The sequence below is a fragment of the Calonectris borealis genome, chromosome 10 (genome assembly GCF_964195595.1).
Source record: "Calonectris borealis chromosome 10, bCalBor7.hap1.2, whole genome shotgun sequence".
NCBI lineage: Eukaryota > Metazoa > Chordata > Aves > Procellariiformes > Procellariidae > Calonectris > Calonectris borealis.
The window spans coordinates 2,399,220-2,417,806 of NC_134321.1; the positions used below are offsets into that span (position 1 = coordinate 2,399,220).

At 40.2% G+C, this 18,587-nt stretch overlaps 1 protein-coding gene across 1 annotated transcript in view; it reads right to left on the reverse strand.

Annotated features, from left to right (window-relative positions):
• The window catches only part of ITPR1 (inositol 1,4,5-trisphosphate receptor type 1), a 188,377-nt gene that overhangs the window by 158,354 nt on the left and 11,436 nt on the right, over positions 1-18,587 (reverse strand). Inside the window, exons 2-3 of the mRNA XM_075158588.1 lie at positions 8,890-8,997; positions 5,043-5,113 (exon numbers count right to left, since the gene is read on the reverse strand). Of these exons, the coding sequence (XP_075014689.1) occupies positions 5,043-5,113; positions 8,890-8,981 (163 nt within the window). The 5' untranslated portion in view covers positions 8,982-8,997. The remainder of the gene's footprint in view (positions 1-5,042; positions 5,114-8,889; positions 8,998-18,587) is intronic.

Genomic DNA, 18,587 nt, shown 5'->3' on the forward strand with positions numbered 1-18,587 from the left:
CTTCATATTAAACAAAGCAGTAGTGTATAGGCTTCAGATCATTGATGGCAAAGCTATGAAGAACAAAACATAACTCAAAACATTTCTGTTATGGAGAAGCGTACTGACTTTCACCAATGCTGAGCACAGTGTGAATTTAAGAGACATCCATCAAAAGAACTGGGGTGTGCAGATATATATTTTTATACGTATATTTATATATTAAAGCGTCTTTATAGTATCCAGGTAATTTCTTCTACTGAAGATGAACTTGTAGTTCAAAGGCTGAGGCCCTCACTGCTAGCCCCTAACACCACCAGAAGAGCCTAACCGAGGGCTTCGTGAAGGCAATATTCAGAAAGAGCATACAGTATGGATTAGGATCAAAAGAACAAACAGAATTTGAACTACTCATCTTCTGCTTCACCATGAGGGTATTTTAAGTCTAAGATATGGGTTCATTCCTTGAACATCTTGCCAAAAAAAGAGTGTTGCCCAGCAACTACTAAAACAATGTTCTGGAAGGAGGTAGCTGCTGGACAAATTAACCCAGTAAGTGCCCTTTTTTCCTGTGTTTCATGCAGCCATTGCAAAGCCTCTGGATCTCTGGCAGACAGATCTGCATCCAAAATAAAGAGCTGTAAGGAATTTCCTGAGAAGGCTGTCAGACAGACTGTTTTGGTGTAGTAGTAGTGTCTTGCATTAAGCAAACACATTTGGCTTAGCGCAGCGCTAGGTTCCAATACCAATTGAACACAAATAAAACCTCTGCAAAAGCACACACAAACTAACTAATAGAGCACAGAACCAGCAGCTAGAGCCCAAAATTATCAGCCCTGGGCTCTGTCTCAGCTTCACCACTATTGCTAGGTCCGACTTTAATTTGCAAAATAGCTATCCGTCTCCGTGCATTTAAGTACGAATGATTTCTAATGAAACACTGGTGCTTTTAGCCTAGGCTAGAGGGTCAGCTGTAGTTCATACTTTCCACAAAAACCCTGCATATTAAAAGATGTTCATTTATAATCACTATTCAAATGCACAGTCATACTCAAAGATGGCAATTAAGCAGCAATTCCAGCTTTATAAAATACATAAAATGTCTTTTTTTGTTCAAAGCAGTGCAGATAACCAAGGAACTGTCACACACTTTCTTTTTTTGGAGACTCATACAACTAGGATTTTTTCCAGGAATCTCATCTGTACACAGTATATTCAGACCAGTTAAGTAAAATACTCTTTTGCAAGAATTTTCATATTAACATTTTTAAAAAGAAACACCCTAACAAATGTACTCTTAAGTCTTAACATTTTGCAAGGCAGTTTTAGAGGACTTTTGAATTAGTTGGAGCTGAAAACATGAAGGGCCAGAGAAACATTGTACTTTAAAGAAAAAAAAAACCAAAAAAACCCCAAAAAACAACACACCCAAACCACCATATTTAAAGCGGATTCAGAAAGCCAGAATAAAAAAAAAAATCCACTGAAATCTCACAGATCATAATTACCATCCAACCTCAAACCACTAACTTCAGGTGCTATCTACTTCTGATTGGGATGGGAAAAAAGAATGAAAAAAAAATCAGCCTTCACACCTTCAAGTGATCAAGCTAATATTTTAAGGACCTAGAAGCACAACAGCATTTAATATGTGAAATAACTACTAGTAAACACTCATAGTAACTTGAGGTTGCTGGACTAATACCTTTCTTTAGAGTTCTTTCCAACTCCACCACGTCAGTTTTTCTCCATCTAATACACCTCTGAATTTTATTTTTTTTTTTAATGTCTCATTTTCACTTTTACATCACACCCCAAATCTTACCTGAACTCTATCGCACCTTACTCTCAGCCTCCTCTTGCATTTCATACCTTTCAGGGCTCCACCACTGCCAGATTAATCTGTCAGCCTACTTTTTCCACAACTTTTGTCAACAAAGCAAGCCCTCCTGTCCTCAGGATACCTCTGTACGTTTTCCTCCAAGCAGACTGAAAGGCTCTATCGCTCCCATCTCCGACTCCAGTCGTGCCGCTGCAAATCATTCTGCTCAACCTAGCTCATCCAAACATACCTCAAGCTTCCCTCACTGAATTTTCCTTAGGACAACTCGAAGCCAACACTTTTAAAAGGAGTGACTTACTAGCACACAAAACCCACCTCCGTTTCAGCTACGAAGTGCTTGCTTTTAGAAACGCATTCCTCAGGCAGGGACTATTTTCACACCACAAGCAGGTTATCACGTTAAGTGACAGCATATACTCACGGCTAAGTATTACTGTCAACTGCCTTTCATATGAGAGGGGCTCTCTCCAGTAGGAAGAATGGGGCATACACACCACCACTTTGTGCACAGCAGCTCTGCTGTATTTCAGGGGTCTAAAGCAGAGAGGAAAGAAAAATCACCACCCTCTAGACCAGGGCCTTGCTGCTGCCACGAGATGCAACTGATTAAGTGTAGCCTAGGCAACAAGACTTCTTAAAACCTGAAACACCCATGGCTAAGAAAAAAGCAGGATGGATTAATTCTGCTACTGGATATATATGCTTTAGTTTCACACTGCATTTTCTTAGAGTCATGTATGCATATCTAAGCAGTAAATCTTGCTTCTAGATATCTCTCACCACTTCGATTAAGCATGAAAATTACATTTACAACTGTTTTACATCTGCCCACAGAAGACAGATCTGCTCACAGAAGCTTAGAATTACATTTCTTAAAAATATTACCCGAAGCAAGATCCTCAATACTGGCCATGAAGTCACACATTCAGTGTTCCTCCCAGAAGGTGACTTCAGATTTGACTGATATGTGTCTGGACACCTTAAAGCACCTTAAAGCTCGTTTGAAAGAGAATTTGCACATAGATATGAAACAGGTTACAGCATAGAGGCGTTTTTCCAGTATTGTGTAAACTATAAATAAGTCACTTACATTTGATTAATTTTGGTCCTGCTCTAATGAGATTTTCAAAAGTTACTTCTCAGTTACCAGTGCCAGTGTTCTGCACCTATTCGAATTCAAACCAAGATCACGCTTCTTCTCAGGCCTCAAGCTGCAGTGATCCTATCGGCTGTGATGACTAGTATGGACTATATGAAATCATTGAACAAACGTGGGCACCATGTACAAAGTTTACTGGATACTAGAACATTTCGACATCAGTTCCCACCTCACGCTGCTACTGTATAAAAGGTATCTTGTGGTACTGATCTGCTGTACCTGTGACACTGCCCAAGGCAATGAAGACTAAATCTCAAGCATGACAAAACTAAATACTGGGACTACTGAATTACATTCACCAGATGACCACGATTGTTTTATATCCCAGATGTAAGTGGTGTTGTTTGGGTAAATGCACCTTAGGAAGACCTTGTGTTCCATTTGCAAGGGAGGTATTTTTGCAAGGTATCATAAAAACACCAAGATTGCAGAGACGTGGCTGCAGTTCCCAACTTTGCCAGAGACTTCCCGTGCAACACGCCAGACAAGCCTCTGGTGCCTTTGCTTCATAATAAAACAGGGGTATTTTTCATTTGTGTTGAAGATGGTGCGATAAACTTCATTATTACTTCTTCTGAACATCTTTATCGTGGAAAGCATTTTATCTTAGACTACACTTATAAAGCATGTGTATAAATAACAGAAATGCCTGCTAAAATTTTATGACTTTTGTTGCCATTTACCATTAAGCATAAAGTTCTCCATGAAAGCTTTAGTGAAGTAACTACAAAGGTTGGAAAAGGTTCACACTATTCTTTCTCCATGTATAAATTATAAGTAATATGAGAACATTTACAATGTCTAACCACAATGTTTTATGTCAGACAAATGTCTCTCTGTACTTGCAGTTCCTAAACTGTGCTAGCAAGAATTGCCTTTTTCTCATTCTTTTCTCTCTCTCCCCTCCCCTTCTTCTACACCCAGCAGTCTCAGTTAAATCTGGCTTTATTCCTTCATGTGATTTTAACATCAAGAAATGCCTACAGTCAGGGCTCTAGTTCACATAACACCATTGTTCTTTTTCTAGAGAGCTTAACATTGAATGCTAAAACTTCCCCAGGTTACCTCTTCAAATATTTGCATCATCAGCTATTTAGTTTTCCAGTAAAAAAGGGAGAAAAACCAACAAGAACTCACAGACTTCAGCAATATTCTAAAAAGAGAGTTTCATTATATGAGACATCTTCATGTCATGGCAAAAACCAGAAAAACAAACAACAGCAAACAAAACCAGCAGTACAGAAGGTATACAATTTTCAAGGGCAATCACTGCAGTTCTGGCCAAACCTGAATAGAATTACAGTAATTCTGAGCCCCTGATAAAGGCAAAGTATAACCAAGGAAACAAGATTTATCCAACAAAGAAACAGGGCAAACAGTTGCTGCTACATCCAAGAACAGCAATAAAAGATAGATCAATTTTTTAAAATATTTGGCTGAGCTATCCTTTGGGTAAAAGATGCAACCAAGGGGCGAAAAAAGAAGAATTCAAGACAGTTTTTTGAAACAAAATCCCAGTTAGTGCTTCTCTTCCTGTTTGAGATTTTTCTTAAACAAATCAGCCCTAGCCAAACTGTGCAAAGAAGTAGGCATTAATTTCTTATCACTAAGCATAAGTTTCCTGGCAGAATGAAAGCAAAGTCAAACATAGTTAATATCGAATGAGGTCAAACAACAATAGTTGTTACAAACGTTTGCTCCTTTTCATTTTCCTCTTCTCTGAGATAGGTTTGGTACTAAATGGCATGTATGATAGTATGGAGAAGAAGAAATTAAACTTACAGAGACCCTGTAAGTTTGGACAGATCTGAAAGCCAACCTCAGCTGCCAACCCCATCTCCACCCCCTCACAAAGCATTCTTTTTAAGTCCCACGACTCACTTCGTAAGACATTCATGCTTACATGACTTTTTTTTTTACTCATGAGTTGCCCCTTCATGGAAGAAGACGACACTAAAATATTCTATAGAAAGCGTGGAGGTCCAAAATAGTTACATGTGATTGTACAAAATGAAGGACTTCTTCCAATCAGAAGGGTTATAAACTGTCTAATAAACTTACCTCTGAATTTTTTGGGTGGGTTGTTAAGATCACCTGCTTCTGGCTGTACAACACACCGATCATCCACAAGGCTGCAAAGAAATGAGAAGTAAAGTGAGATTCTACTCCCTTGCAATTGTTGTTGCTAACAAGGATTTAAGCAAAGTCGTTTATTTGCAAGATTTTATCCGAGTGGCCACTTCAGCAGAAGACATTCCCCAAATGCCAACTTATGCCAAATCTTTCTAAGAAGCATGCAGCTAATTTTTACTGTTGCCCAGAGCTATGCTCCTGGATAGGTGGGACAATAAATAAGTCATTGCTCCTGTATACTGCATCATCTTTATGTCCCCTCCTTGAGGTGCAGACAGAACAGCCCATATTCTAGTTAGGTGAGAGACAGCCTTAGAACAATTATGGCCTCTTGGACAGATTTGAATAATGTTGCAAATGTATTTATATGAAGGGTAGAGAACAGGAAAATACGACGATTATGCAAACTGGACACTGCCCCTATGACCCCTCAAGTATTAAGAAAAGGCAGAAACAGTAACTGCCACAATAAAAATTGACTCCCAAGAGAAAGGAAGGCATAAATACACCCTCCTGCTCACCAGTCATAAACACAAGATGAGTCAAGGGATCGAACTAACCTCCTCCTGTTATACCCAGGAAGGAGGTGAATTGGACGAGTGAACCCAAGAGATTCAAATAGGGAATGTCAGGACAGAGCTTCTCCTGTGAATATGCATCAGCAAAAAAACACAGGGTCAATTCAAATCCCACAGAATAAATAAAATAGTTAAGATGCACCTGTCACCAATGCTCTGCCCTTAGCATGCTTTGGATCAACATGGAATTGCACTTTTACCAAACACTACTTCCAAATTGTGAAAATGCAACTGTAACGAAGTATTTTGTAGTTTCAGATTTGATGCTAAATGACTCAATTTGGCCCCTTAAAACCAATCTGTCAAAGAGGCTTTCTACACGAAAGTAGAAAGTAAAACTCCAAGGTCTTAAAGGTTTGAGAGGTCCATTCTCATGCAGAATCAACTTGAGAAAGACTGAGACCTAGAATATGAGAGTTGTTCCTTGCAGAGGCTGGTTACATGCAGGGAGCATCTTGAGACAACAATTATGGAAAATAATGAAGTGCATAAAAATTAAGAGATCAGAGAGATTAAGTGGACTCAACAGTTCTATGCATCTAAAATTTGCATATGCAAACATTCAGAGTAAATTGCTTTTTCCCCATGGATTTTCTCCCTATTCAGTATCATATATACATATATGTGCTCCAACAAGAATGGTAGTATTAATATTTGAGCTGACTGAAACACCTGCTTCTAGTGAACAAAGGGCCAAAAAAAAAATCAAGTCAAATGGGTTACTCTGATCATCCCACACAGAGATAATCTCAGTGCAATATATCCCTCTCATCCTGAGATTAAATTGAAAGTAAAGAGGAACTTCCCAAACTACTAAGAAAAAAATTTTACAGGGTGAAAAACACAAAAGAGGATATATTGTACACCGGTAATCATAATGATGACAGCACTGAGTTTGGGAAACAGCAAGAGTAAAGTCCTGATTAAGCAACAGTCATGTCATAGGAATATTAAATAGGAACACTCTTCAAAGATTTAGAACGACATTAGAATGTATAGTGGTATCTGTTTCTCAACCTTCATTAACCACATGAACAAGTCATTACACATTGTTATGACATAAGACTGTCAAAACTCCACATGGTATAGAGTACAATTACACTGAATCTTTCCTTTGCTTCTTTAATTTTCTCCAGGACAAAGACTAAATTAAATATGGGACAAAACTAATTTGATTATGAAGGCTTATTAAGACGATAATGCATTTCATGTTTCACATAGCAATTGGGATTTCTGGCTTAAGTTAGGCTCAGAAGATGTGTGGCCATTATATAACGCAGTTACCTTAAAACAGTCCTAATCAAATCAAAGAGGATGCTTGTATCACTAAGGGATCTTTAGACCTGCCATGAGAACATCTCATCAAGCCTAAAAAATACACGTGCTTAGGGCCTGTAATGTCTAAAAGAACTACCCATGGTGAAAAATATCTGCTCAGCAATGCCATCAAAAGCCACAGCCACTGCATAATGTTCATCATGCACTGTATGGGATTAAACATAACATAACAACTTTCTACTTGTTCTGGAATTATTTACTGCCAAACTTGCTACAATACTAGGAAGAAAAAAAATAGCCAAATGTATAGTATCGCTCCATTCGTTTTGCCAGTTTTCAGCAGATAGTATTTGGCCAGTTACACAGCTGATCGAATACTGCAGAGTGTACATGTCATATTTGACGAGTACCTGGGAAATTTGTCAAATACATTCGCCAAATACTATTCAACCAACCCTACTTACTACATCCCTTGCTTTTATCATACCTTCTTTCCCTTCTGGCAGCATCCCATATTTTCTTCTCTTTCCTATAATAGATCATGGTGCATCTTCAGTGTCTGCTTCCTTCTCTGCCCCCTTATTTTCCAGAATCCTAATAGCTAGAGGACTAAACCTACAAGTTAGTTTGGAGTTGCTCAGATGAGATTCCAGCCCATTGTTTCCTGCCGAGAGACTTACCAGGATGCTGTCTTTGTACCCTGCTTGGGAGCTCCATTTATCAGATGCATCTGGACAGTAGGCATCAAAAAATTTGCTGTCACTGTACCCACCCTGAGGCCCTTACGGCTACTGGAAATGAGAAAGAGCATGTTGTGTGCGTGCCCACTCACCATACCATCGAGCTTCCTGGTTGCTTCTTTGCTACTCATTCAGTATTGAAGTACCACAGCAATGTGTCATGCATGCTATTTCCCTCCCTCTAACTTCTCACTGCTTTGAAACAAGGTGGCAGATGTGCTCTTTGAGCTTCTCATCCAGCCCCCTGCAAGGTCTTCCAAGTCAGTACACAGCTCCACTGCCAGCTTCTGACGTTCAGAGAGACTTCTCCGCAGCAGCAGTTGAGCAGAATAAAACATACCCTGTCAGTCGTCGGAGCTGTATTTCAATTCCACGGCTTTTCTCTGCAAACTCGTCCTATGTGAATGGCTACTTTTTGTTTAATGAAGTGGCATACACTTCTTATTGCTCAAGAGGCACTCTCCTACAGAGCACCTACTCTGATGTCTTTGCAGAAGAAAGCGCAAAGGAGCTCTGTGGGGAAGCACGCCGGGGGCAGGAGCTGGCAAGGCACGGCTCCCACTGCAGCTCTGGGGCGCTGGCCATTGGCAAAGCTGGAGATTGAAAACATGTTCTCCTTTGACTGGAGAAGTACAATTTTGTTTGTATGAGAAACCTCAAATACTGTAAGAAAAGACAAAACTAGTCATAGTGGTAAGTTAGTGGTATATAAACGGTTTGGCTCAGGGCGTCTTTTTTAATTTTTTTTTTTTAAACTACTTACATTGCCTACGCTACATCCTTTTTTCCAATCGGCAGATTGCACTGGGGCCTATATTCATTCCTGACTGGGTGGGCAGGGAGGGACAGGACGGGACACACGGATGGACACGGGACAGACAACAACATGAAAATCATTTGCTTGCATTCATTCCCTCTACCCACACCTTAACTTGACAAGCTTCTTCCTCCCCACCAAGTACATCAAAACCACACCATAGCCATCGATATGCTCTCCATCCTCCCAACATCTAGCTTGCCGTATTAGCTTCAGGCTATTTTTACATTTAGGGCCAAATCTGTACATAAAGCTACCTTGCTTTACCCAGTGTTTCCTGGCAGTCAGGCTCAGGATAGCTAGTTGAGCTCTGCTAGTCCTTCTTACGGATGTTTTTAGTATAAGAGAACAGCTGTTCTTACCCCAAAGTGCTAATAAATCCATTTGTTGAGCCCTCTGCATAGAGAGAACAAATATCTCCAATATGAAGGAAGCTCGACATCTTGTCAGTCATCTCTGGCTTACTGCCCCTAGAAGAATAGAGCACAACGTTACTATTTATCAGGCAGAATTCCTCGATATGTGCTACTGGAGGTTACAACAACAGGACCCTTCACTTTTGTTTGTTCATTTGTTTGAAAAACTGAACAAGTTCTTGCACTGGAATTTCAGGTATCAAAGAAAACACAGCATGTCAAAATGCTTGCTTAGGAAAATAAACTCGGGAAAAACACGCAGCTATTGGCATCCCATTCGGTGTGGGACTGTTTTACGGGTAGCCATACTCATCCCAACAGATGCTCACAGCCATTTCAGTCCAGACGTACCGACCCGTTTCATCCCACCTGTGAGAGGGAATGGGGGAAGAAGAGAGGGCTGCCTCATACTATTTGTGCCATCTAATCCACAACACGTTTCTTTGCTAGATTCTTTGTCAGAATCAAAGGTAGGTTTGAGCATATTTTAAAGGTTCTCTGGTGTGCTGGAGTGGTGCTCATGGGAATTGTAATGCAGAATATTGACATGATTCATGTCAATATTTTTTGGTCAGGTCAAAATATTGACATGACCAACACTGAGGTAGCCACCCACTTACAGCTGCGGTCCCAAAGACAGCATTAGGTGAAGACCCACTGAATATGCCTGACAACAGATTTAGCATGTAAAAAACGTAAAGGTTAAGATTTTTCAGAGTCAAATACTTTAAACTATGTATGTATCAGGAAGCCAAATCCCTGTGAAATCAAGAATACTTCAAATCCTCTTTTTAAAATAGATTGCCTAAATGTAACACTGAGGAGACAGCCAGTGTTGTCAACTTCCACAGTATTAAGAACTATCCTTATTTTCTTTAAAGCCCCAAATCCTGGACCGAATGATACAGGACCTACCTGTCATTTAAATATAAACTCGCTTTTCTATATTTATCTGTCACAGCAATAAAGAAAGAGACAAACAACGTGAGCCCAGATAAAAAGAAGCCCAACTGAATAGATTTTCAAAGACATCTTTTCCAAGACCATTTACCGGTTTCTTGGAGATCCTCCTAAGCCATGCTTTTTGATCACTGAGTTCAAAACGCTGAAATAGGTTTCTATGCTTGAGGTTTCAAACAGTAGGCAGCAACGCAGCTCTTCCAAGCTGCTCTTCTCGCAGTCTGGTGACTTGCTCGGCAAGGCAGCCCTGCCAGTGAACACTGCCCAGGACCAGACTCCCAGATTTAAGGGAAAATAATTGAAAACACTTTCACCCTCTCCGACATCACACCCAAATCAGTTTTAAATGGTTTACCACCAGGAGAACTAAGCAGCAGGAAATTATGCTTATTATGGAGCACAGCCCTGACATTGTACAGGGGATAAATATTCCCTTTCACTGAACATTATCTTGTTTACCAAAAGTGTAAGGATCAAGTTTATTAGGCAAGGCTGGAGCTCAACAAGGACAGATTCATGGAGACTTAAAAGTTGATGTTAATAATGCACTGATATGAAAGTGCAAGCAAAAGCCTGAAGCTAGACTTTTCTTCTAAAAAGCTGCAAACAGTTATCCCTCCTCACTGCCTCATCCCCAAAGTATTGGTGGTGGTGGTAATTATAGTAACATTTTTCATTATTATTAAGTCAAAACACATTATAGACATTCTCATGCCTGTAAATCCCTGTCTCATCTGTACAATTAAAAACAAATTCAGGAAAACCAAAAGATAACAGGCCAAATTCATATGCAGGGTAAAGAAGTCTCAGCTCCTCTGAAACCAAATCTGTGTGCATACAGAAGCAAACCATTTGGCTTCAGGTTGCTTGTTTAATGCCAAGTCCTTCAGCCACTGCATATGTTATACAGTCCGTTCCCATTCTCTCTTGATAAGTGGACAGAAAAACATCACTACCTATTTTAAGACATATGCCACAAAACGTACAGAAATACGATGAGTGACTGAATTAGCATCACTAGAAATAAAACTTTCCTCATTTCCTGACTTGGATGTTAACTACGAACGTCATACTAAAAACTTTTAAGCTCTCAAAATTAAGCTCAGCCCTAAATTAATACAGCCCAAAGCAAAAGGTATCTAAGTCAACAAGAAATGTAGATGCTTCCAAACGACCCCTTTTTACAACGGCTTTTAAGGTATCCCATTTGGGGTGTGAGGGGGATTACTTCACTGGACTACATCATTTTTCCTTTAGAAGAGGCAGATGTTCACCACAGCTGTTCCCAAGAGAATGTGAAGGTCAAAATTATTGACTTCCACTAGAGAAGAGAATAATTTTTTCTTGGCAAAAAAAAAAATTATCTCAGACCATTGACCAAAATCAGGTCCAAGGATGGACAATCAAATTTCTGCATTACTTTCCAGAATATAGCCTCAATTTTCTTGTATTTTCTTTACTCAGGAAGAGCCTGACCATGACATATAAAATGATATTGTAACCCCGACATACCATGTTGTATACCGTGATAGCGTAACCCCTAAAATAAGCCCTTTTGCAATTTATTGACATTTCCATTAATAAAATGTTTAGCAACTTTACCTATAACCATTATTTGGTTATGGATAACAGAAAGGTAGTTTGAAGTCTGGAAGTAGTTCAGGTACACGGTATGACTGAGTTTCATTGCCAGTCTGTTCACCAGATCCTTTTTCAATTTTTCTGGGTGAGCTTGCAAAGCCATCACCACAGAGTCAGATTCTGCTTCTGTGCACCTCAGGGTGCAAGCTGCTGCCTGCGGCACCGCTGAACCCCAGCCTCTCCTATTCCCAAATGGGAGAGCCACGCTCCTCATGCTTCCTGCTGGTCACCAGCTTTGCTGGAGTTAAGACTTAGAAAGGGTTGATCTGGCTACAATAACCTTATTTTTTAAGGTGTTTCTTAGGCATGCAGTATTTAGCACTTAAGTCCTCACTCATCGCTTTCTTGTATTCTTTTTGAATACCGTTTTAACACCGATCAGCATGATGTTATCTCCAGTGCAACAGGAGATACTGAGATGGAGCGTGCCTCCACTGCTCTCATGAAGCATGCTGCCAATTCCAAGTAGGGTGAGCCTCTTGGTAAAATACCTATTTATACTAAGGCTTACCCACAGTCAAAACTGGTGTGAAGAACACTGTCTACATCTGTTACATTCTTTAATAACTGAATACCAAAAATCAGTCCACTTGACATCTTTAAACATGCTGTTTCTGAGGTTGGCTGGTGCTCAGGAACATGCTGAACTGGCAGATGGAGTGAGGGAGTAAATGACCCAACAGGCCTCCTTACATACAAGATATACAAGTAAAGAGAATAATTTCTAAACTGATTTAGCTTACTTCAATGCTGCTTTCATAGTCTCCTCACAAGGGACTTGTGACACCTGACAAAATTACTCCACTAATTGATCAATTATTTGCATAAAAAACTGAATGATCAGCTACCACAAACTGAATATTTTCCACCTCTGATGAGAAGAACAACTGGGATATCGGAGACAAAAAGTAAAACTGGAAGGTTTTCAAGGGCAAAGACTCCAGGTACCCAGTCTGAAAACCTCTTATAAACAGCTGTGACTGTCAACATCACCTGACCACGCTAATCCCCCCGAAATCAGACCTCTAAGGGAATCTTCAGCTAGAGAAACCAGAAGTTGAAGCACTAAAAAATCCGTCAACCTCAGCACATCTATCTGAAGTTCGTAGCACAGGCGGCCACAGGACTTAAAAGAACAGATTCCCTCCTGGACATGTCAGCCAAAGCACCTGTGCATGTCCCCTTGGCTGGGGTGGGGATGCTTCCCTTCCTGCATTGTGTTGGCCGAAGACATGAGATGACCACCAGAAGCTCCCTGGAAGCGCAGGGCAAGAGGATTCTCACATACTTTCAGTACCCAGCTCTTACGGCTAAAAGCACAATCACGCTGCTCAAAAAGCAATCGCGCTCAGTAGACAAATACAACCATTACTCTGCAATTTATTTATTTTAGATACGCCAGTGCCAAGAGCAATCGATTAATACTAGAGGAGGGACAGCCCTAAGAGAACATTTGCAGTTATCCCAGTTTTAATGGCATTCTCACATCCTCGCAAGAAAGGAGTCCTGCAAGAAATCCATTGTGTTCCAGCTGTAACACGCAGTGTCCCAGCCATAGAGCATTGTCATCCTCTTCCACTCAAACACTGGGGGAAAACAAGAATCCTTCTAGGTACACTTACTTGAAAAATTGAAGATAAAGAAGTACTCCGATAAGGAAATGATAGCAGTGTGGCAATATTAGCATACAAATCTAGCAAAAGTAAGTCCAGTTTCTCCAAACAAGTATTACAAGGCTTAACTCAGGTGGCAACAATGTTGACAGCAGCAACATAAGATTTTAAAATAATGTTCTTTTCCCACTAAGCTGAAGACTCTGATTTTGATAGACACACTTAATTTTTAAGACAAGAAATGAAATCTGAACTAAAAGTGGACTGTACATTGAGAAGTAGACTATATCTACCCATAGATGTCAAAAAATACCTGAAAGATGAACATATTCTACAGTATTTTTTAAGCCTTGACAGCTTGAATTCTTTTAATTATGTTGGTGATGACTTCCTCGTGTATTATCCATACAAAAGTTAGTGCATCTTTAACTATGTTTTACATACAGTTTATCTGCACAGGAAAATAAAATTAAGTCTCTGTTTAAGAAGCTACCCCAAAAAAAAAAAATACAGAAACCTGCTGAATTTCATGTGAATTGCAGGTACTGCTTTACAAGTCATTTTGCCAGTCTATAGCTTTGCTCTACAGGACTGGATCTGAAAACGCATTAGCTAAATCCAGGCAGTGAATTAAACCCAGAAAAACTTTCTATTCACCTCAAGATTTTTAGGACTTGCCTTTCCCCTGCTACTCTGTACTGCTTTGGTGAACACAAATCTGTATCACAAGACCGCAAGTTTGGTCTTCTGACTGAACAGAAAGTGCCGTAATTACAGGGTTCATGTTTTATCTTACTTACAGATTTTTTGTGCATATCCTCAAAACAAGCTACATTTCATACAGCAAAAGCCAATGAAAAGAACCAATCCTGAAATGCAAACTAAGCACTTTGACAGGGTTTGTACGAAGCCTTTTACCATAAGCACTACTGTTCCTCTCCAAACCAAAGGTGAAATTCTGCAGACTCTCCCTCATAACTGTTTCCACTGGTTTTCAGGAAGATTGAGAGGACTTAAGTCATATTTTAGGGCACAAGCAGATCATATGCTTAGCCTGATGGCCTTGAATAAGCCAGTATAAGTTTGATATAGTCACTGAAATTCAACTCAGACACTTGAATCCATTTTCTCATGAAAACACATTTCATAATGGTAGTTAAAGCAGAATTAAGAGTGCAAACACTTAGAAATCAAACTGACTGTTAAATATCAAATACCTTAATGAGACAGCTGCTTTTTGAAGATCTGAGAATAGGAAATGCAACTGCTTTGTAAACATTTCACGCTAATTTCTCCCATCACTCATCTAGATCTTGATGCTAAGTTAGAAAAAAACAGGCTTCAGAGCAATGCTGAAAGTTTGCTTTCCTTGAATAGCGGAGTCAAGGCCCCCTTTTGAAGTCCCTCCTTATGGGGACTGTTTGTAACAAGATTTCTGCAGTATGCTACTCATCTCAAGCAATTTAATGCTGAAAGGCTTTTCAAAGAATCTGAAGCTATTTTGCCCATACCATGTTTCACGTCTGCTTTGTGTGGGATTTTAATACTTCAACTTATGACTGCAAATCCTATTTGTAAAACAAGCAAGACCAAATATGTCTTATTGCTGACGGTTTGATTTCCAGCAACTGGGATACAAATGACTTAATCTTTTTAAGATGGTTCTAATGATGTTTGTTTTGAGTAAAAAAGCTCCTTGCTGTGCCTTGCAGTCCCATGATGTACTCAGTCCTCTATTATCATATTTTCACTGTGGTTTAGTGCTCAATTAAATAGAGATGGGCAATTTTATATGTACCATTATAGAAATTGGAGCAGCACTTTGATAAAGTCTTTTTCACTATTTAAGTTGTTTAGGTAAGAATAGAAAAGAATAGAATCTCAAACTGTACTTAACTGCTTCAACTTCATTCCTGCAGACAGGAAACTCCACAGTGAAAGTTTAATTTTGGTTCAGTTTTTAACAGAAAGAACATCAGAGTTTAAGAGTAGAGACACAACAAAAAACCAAACATAAAAGACGGCTTAATGGCATAAGCTATTGCCATGCATTTGAAGAATCATCCATAAATTAACAGATATCGCTTACATTACATCAAGACTTGATCAAGTGAGAACCCACAAGACCAGGTAAGTCAGTGTGTTCAAATGAGATGGAACTGGGTCCTTAATATTTGTAAATTAGGCCAAATGAGCTAACTTTTTTTTAAAAGCACCCAAACCCTGACTCTCTAGATTTAAGTGAAAGTCCAGTGCTTAAATAATTTGGTCAATCCAAACTTTACAACAGGATTACTTTGCCGAAAATTTAGCCCTACAGGCTTGATTCAACGTTTCTCCTAACTAATGTTTCTGTAATGATTTCCATGGATTTTTGGATAACACCCACCCAGCATTCTGTATCTATTTTTACAGGTGCAGCTAACTTTTTAAAAACTGAAACCAAAACCTGATGTTTCCCATTCTTATTTCAATAAAAAAGGAAGGTTTCCTCCCTGAGGGCTGTGAGAAAGATTCACAAGAATCCCATTAAAACTGCCAAAGCAAGGAGGAAGTGCTCTATTTAAAAGATCATCTAGTGAATAATGACTCTTCTGGGGCTGCAGGACGAAGTCATTTGCAAAGCTTCTGACTTAGCAAATCTAAAAGGAGCTCTTTGCATACACCAGAGAAAGACAAATACAACAGATTTTGGGTAGCAGAGCACAGGCAGCTGGGATAAGTGCCACGCACCGAGCGGGCCATCTCAGGGAAGTTCGTTCGCTCCTCAGCTGAGCACCAAGTCAACAGCAGAGTGAAATCCTGCAGTTTCTCAGCCACCAACGCTGTTCGTAGCACGTGGAAAAAGACAACAGCACAGGGGACCTGTAGCCACGCCATCCCGAATGCGGGGATCCTCGCCCTTGCACACTTGCAGTGGGAGGCAGCTCAGGAATCGTGTTAGGTTTTAAGAGGGTTCAGCACTGCTAATTTTATGCACATGTAGTTACATTTTAGAGATTACACATTAAAAAAAATCAGCATGGTTCGTTTATCTACCACATGATCTTGTTTTCCATTTAACTGCGACCTTTCATGTCCAGGAGCCTGCTATCTGCTGACAAATTGTCATTCGATGAACCGTTAGATTAAAAAGGAGAAATGCACTTTCTCAGATAAAGTATTTTTCCTCTTAACGCTTATAACGCAGGAGATTTTTCTATAGTTGCAGTCTGAACAGGCAAGATGGAGAGGTAGAAGAGGGGAAGGAGGAAGCAGCACAGCGCTATGACTTTCTCAAGGACACACAGTGGGTCAGACTCGGAGCCCAGATTTGAATCCAGGTCTCCTGAATCCCCATCCACCGGTCCACACCGCCACTCTTCTCCCAGGAGGAAACTCAGTCTCATTGCACATCTAATCAAGCATACATTTCCCCCTTTTCTTGAAGGAAGTTGGAAGAGGCGTGTGAATTCATAGAGCAAGACAATGGCCAAGTTAATTATGTTCTATTCATACTATTTGCCACTCCACAGATAAATACATTTTTAAATTTTTTTTTTACCATATCAATGACAAAGTTATTCAGAAGTTACTATTTCACAGGTGCAACAAAAGTCAGTTTAAGAAAAAGGGAGAAGGAGATAAAGTAACTAATTTTCTTAACTTAAACCTCAATAAATCCTCTATACAGGAAAGCAAACATGCACGATGTCCTCTTCTCCTCAGAAAGAGCACCTGCATTTTTTTTTATTTGCACAGTGCAACCAGACAAGCTAGTTACAAAAAATTCAGGTCGAAAGTAACACGCTCATAACAACGTGCTAGGCAGAAGTTACACTTTGACAGCGATATCTTATACAGCAGCCATCAGACTGATGCAAGAAATGCGACTGATGGATCCTATTGACAGGCATCTGCAGAAAGCTGAAAAAAGAAAATCTATTAGAGATACACTGTCAGGGGAAAAAAAATCATTTTTTGTTTCAAACCAAGTATGACCTGACAGCATCTTTTTAATCCCATTAAAAGTAAGAAGCACTTACTGAATTTGATACTTACTGAAGGTTGTACTTACTGGCTCTAACCCTGATGGGAGAAAGCAGCTTAGACGTCAGCCTCTGGATGAGGTCCCTACAAGCACACTGTGTTTTCCAGCATATTTCTATTAGAAGGAAAGAGTTGGAATATGCCAAAAGAACCAGGGCAACCAATGTCATGGGGAAAGAGAGCAAGCTTGGTTTATAACACCAACTGGAGTTTGGCCAAGGAAGAAAAATGGCCAGGGAAGAAGAGGGTACGGAACAGTCCCAATTTCATTTTGCATGGCCATATATCTACTGAGGCTTCACCACAGAATGGATTGTCTCCTACAGCCCTGTTCTTCACATCAAGCCTCCACGCTTCCTTCCTCACAAGATACACACTCTTTAGCAAATGCAATACTCCCTAAATTTATCACGTATTTTCCTTGTCTGTCCACCTCACTAGCCTTCATCCGCCTGCATCTGCTCATCTCCCTTGAGATGACCCTACTTGCCCAATACTCTCACCCTTCCCATGTCCTACACTTCCCATTTCTCCCTTCACCAGTACTGCACCTTGGTGGAGGTTCTCTGGCCTCCATGGCGGCACTGGCGTCGTTCTCCACGACTGGGCTTTGCTGGATGTCTCCTGGTAGCCTTGGGTCCCCGCCGGCGATAAAGTTAACGCTTTTCTTCCACTAGCAAATCTCTCCTATTGAAGGCTGGTAAGTCTTCTCTCGTCTTCCAGAGGCAGCAACCCCTACAAGGGTAAGCTCGCTGCTCTTCCCTCCTAGACACCTCAGCAGGCATTCAGGTCTGCAGACTAAAACCTAAGTACCTGTGACAAGCAGCCGAAGAGGAGGAGCCACTACCAGCACATGATTAGCACGTGTGGAGAACCACTGGTGGCCAGGGGACCTACTTTGAGCCCTGCTGATCTAAAAAAACCCGATGGGCTGGGCTCCTTTACAGATGAAGGCTCCAGTTCCCAACTTGACTTGTACGCATTGACCCCCCAACAGTAATTTTCTAGAATGCAAGCATGAGTCATTCTTCCGAAGCAAAGGTTCAAAATACTGTACCACCTTATCTCATAAAAAGCATTAGCAACTGAATCTACTTAACCCTTACAGACAGAGGAGTGGCCAAGGTTGTGGAGTTATTTTAATCATAAGATAATTTTTCAATTAACTCTTTAGATCAAGCATCATCAGCCAACTCAGGTATCTGCTTTTGTGTCCGTGCATCTCTTCTCAGAGTGAGAAGAAGTGGGATGCAGACAGGACATATATGGACCGCAATCAAAACGTTTTTCTTCAGAACTTCTTGGCAGATTTCTGAATTTCTGAAGAAGTGGATAGGATGGGCCAAGGCACAAAAGAAACGTTTGCAGAAGTTTCATACTAAACTGCTACTAAACAATTCC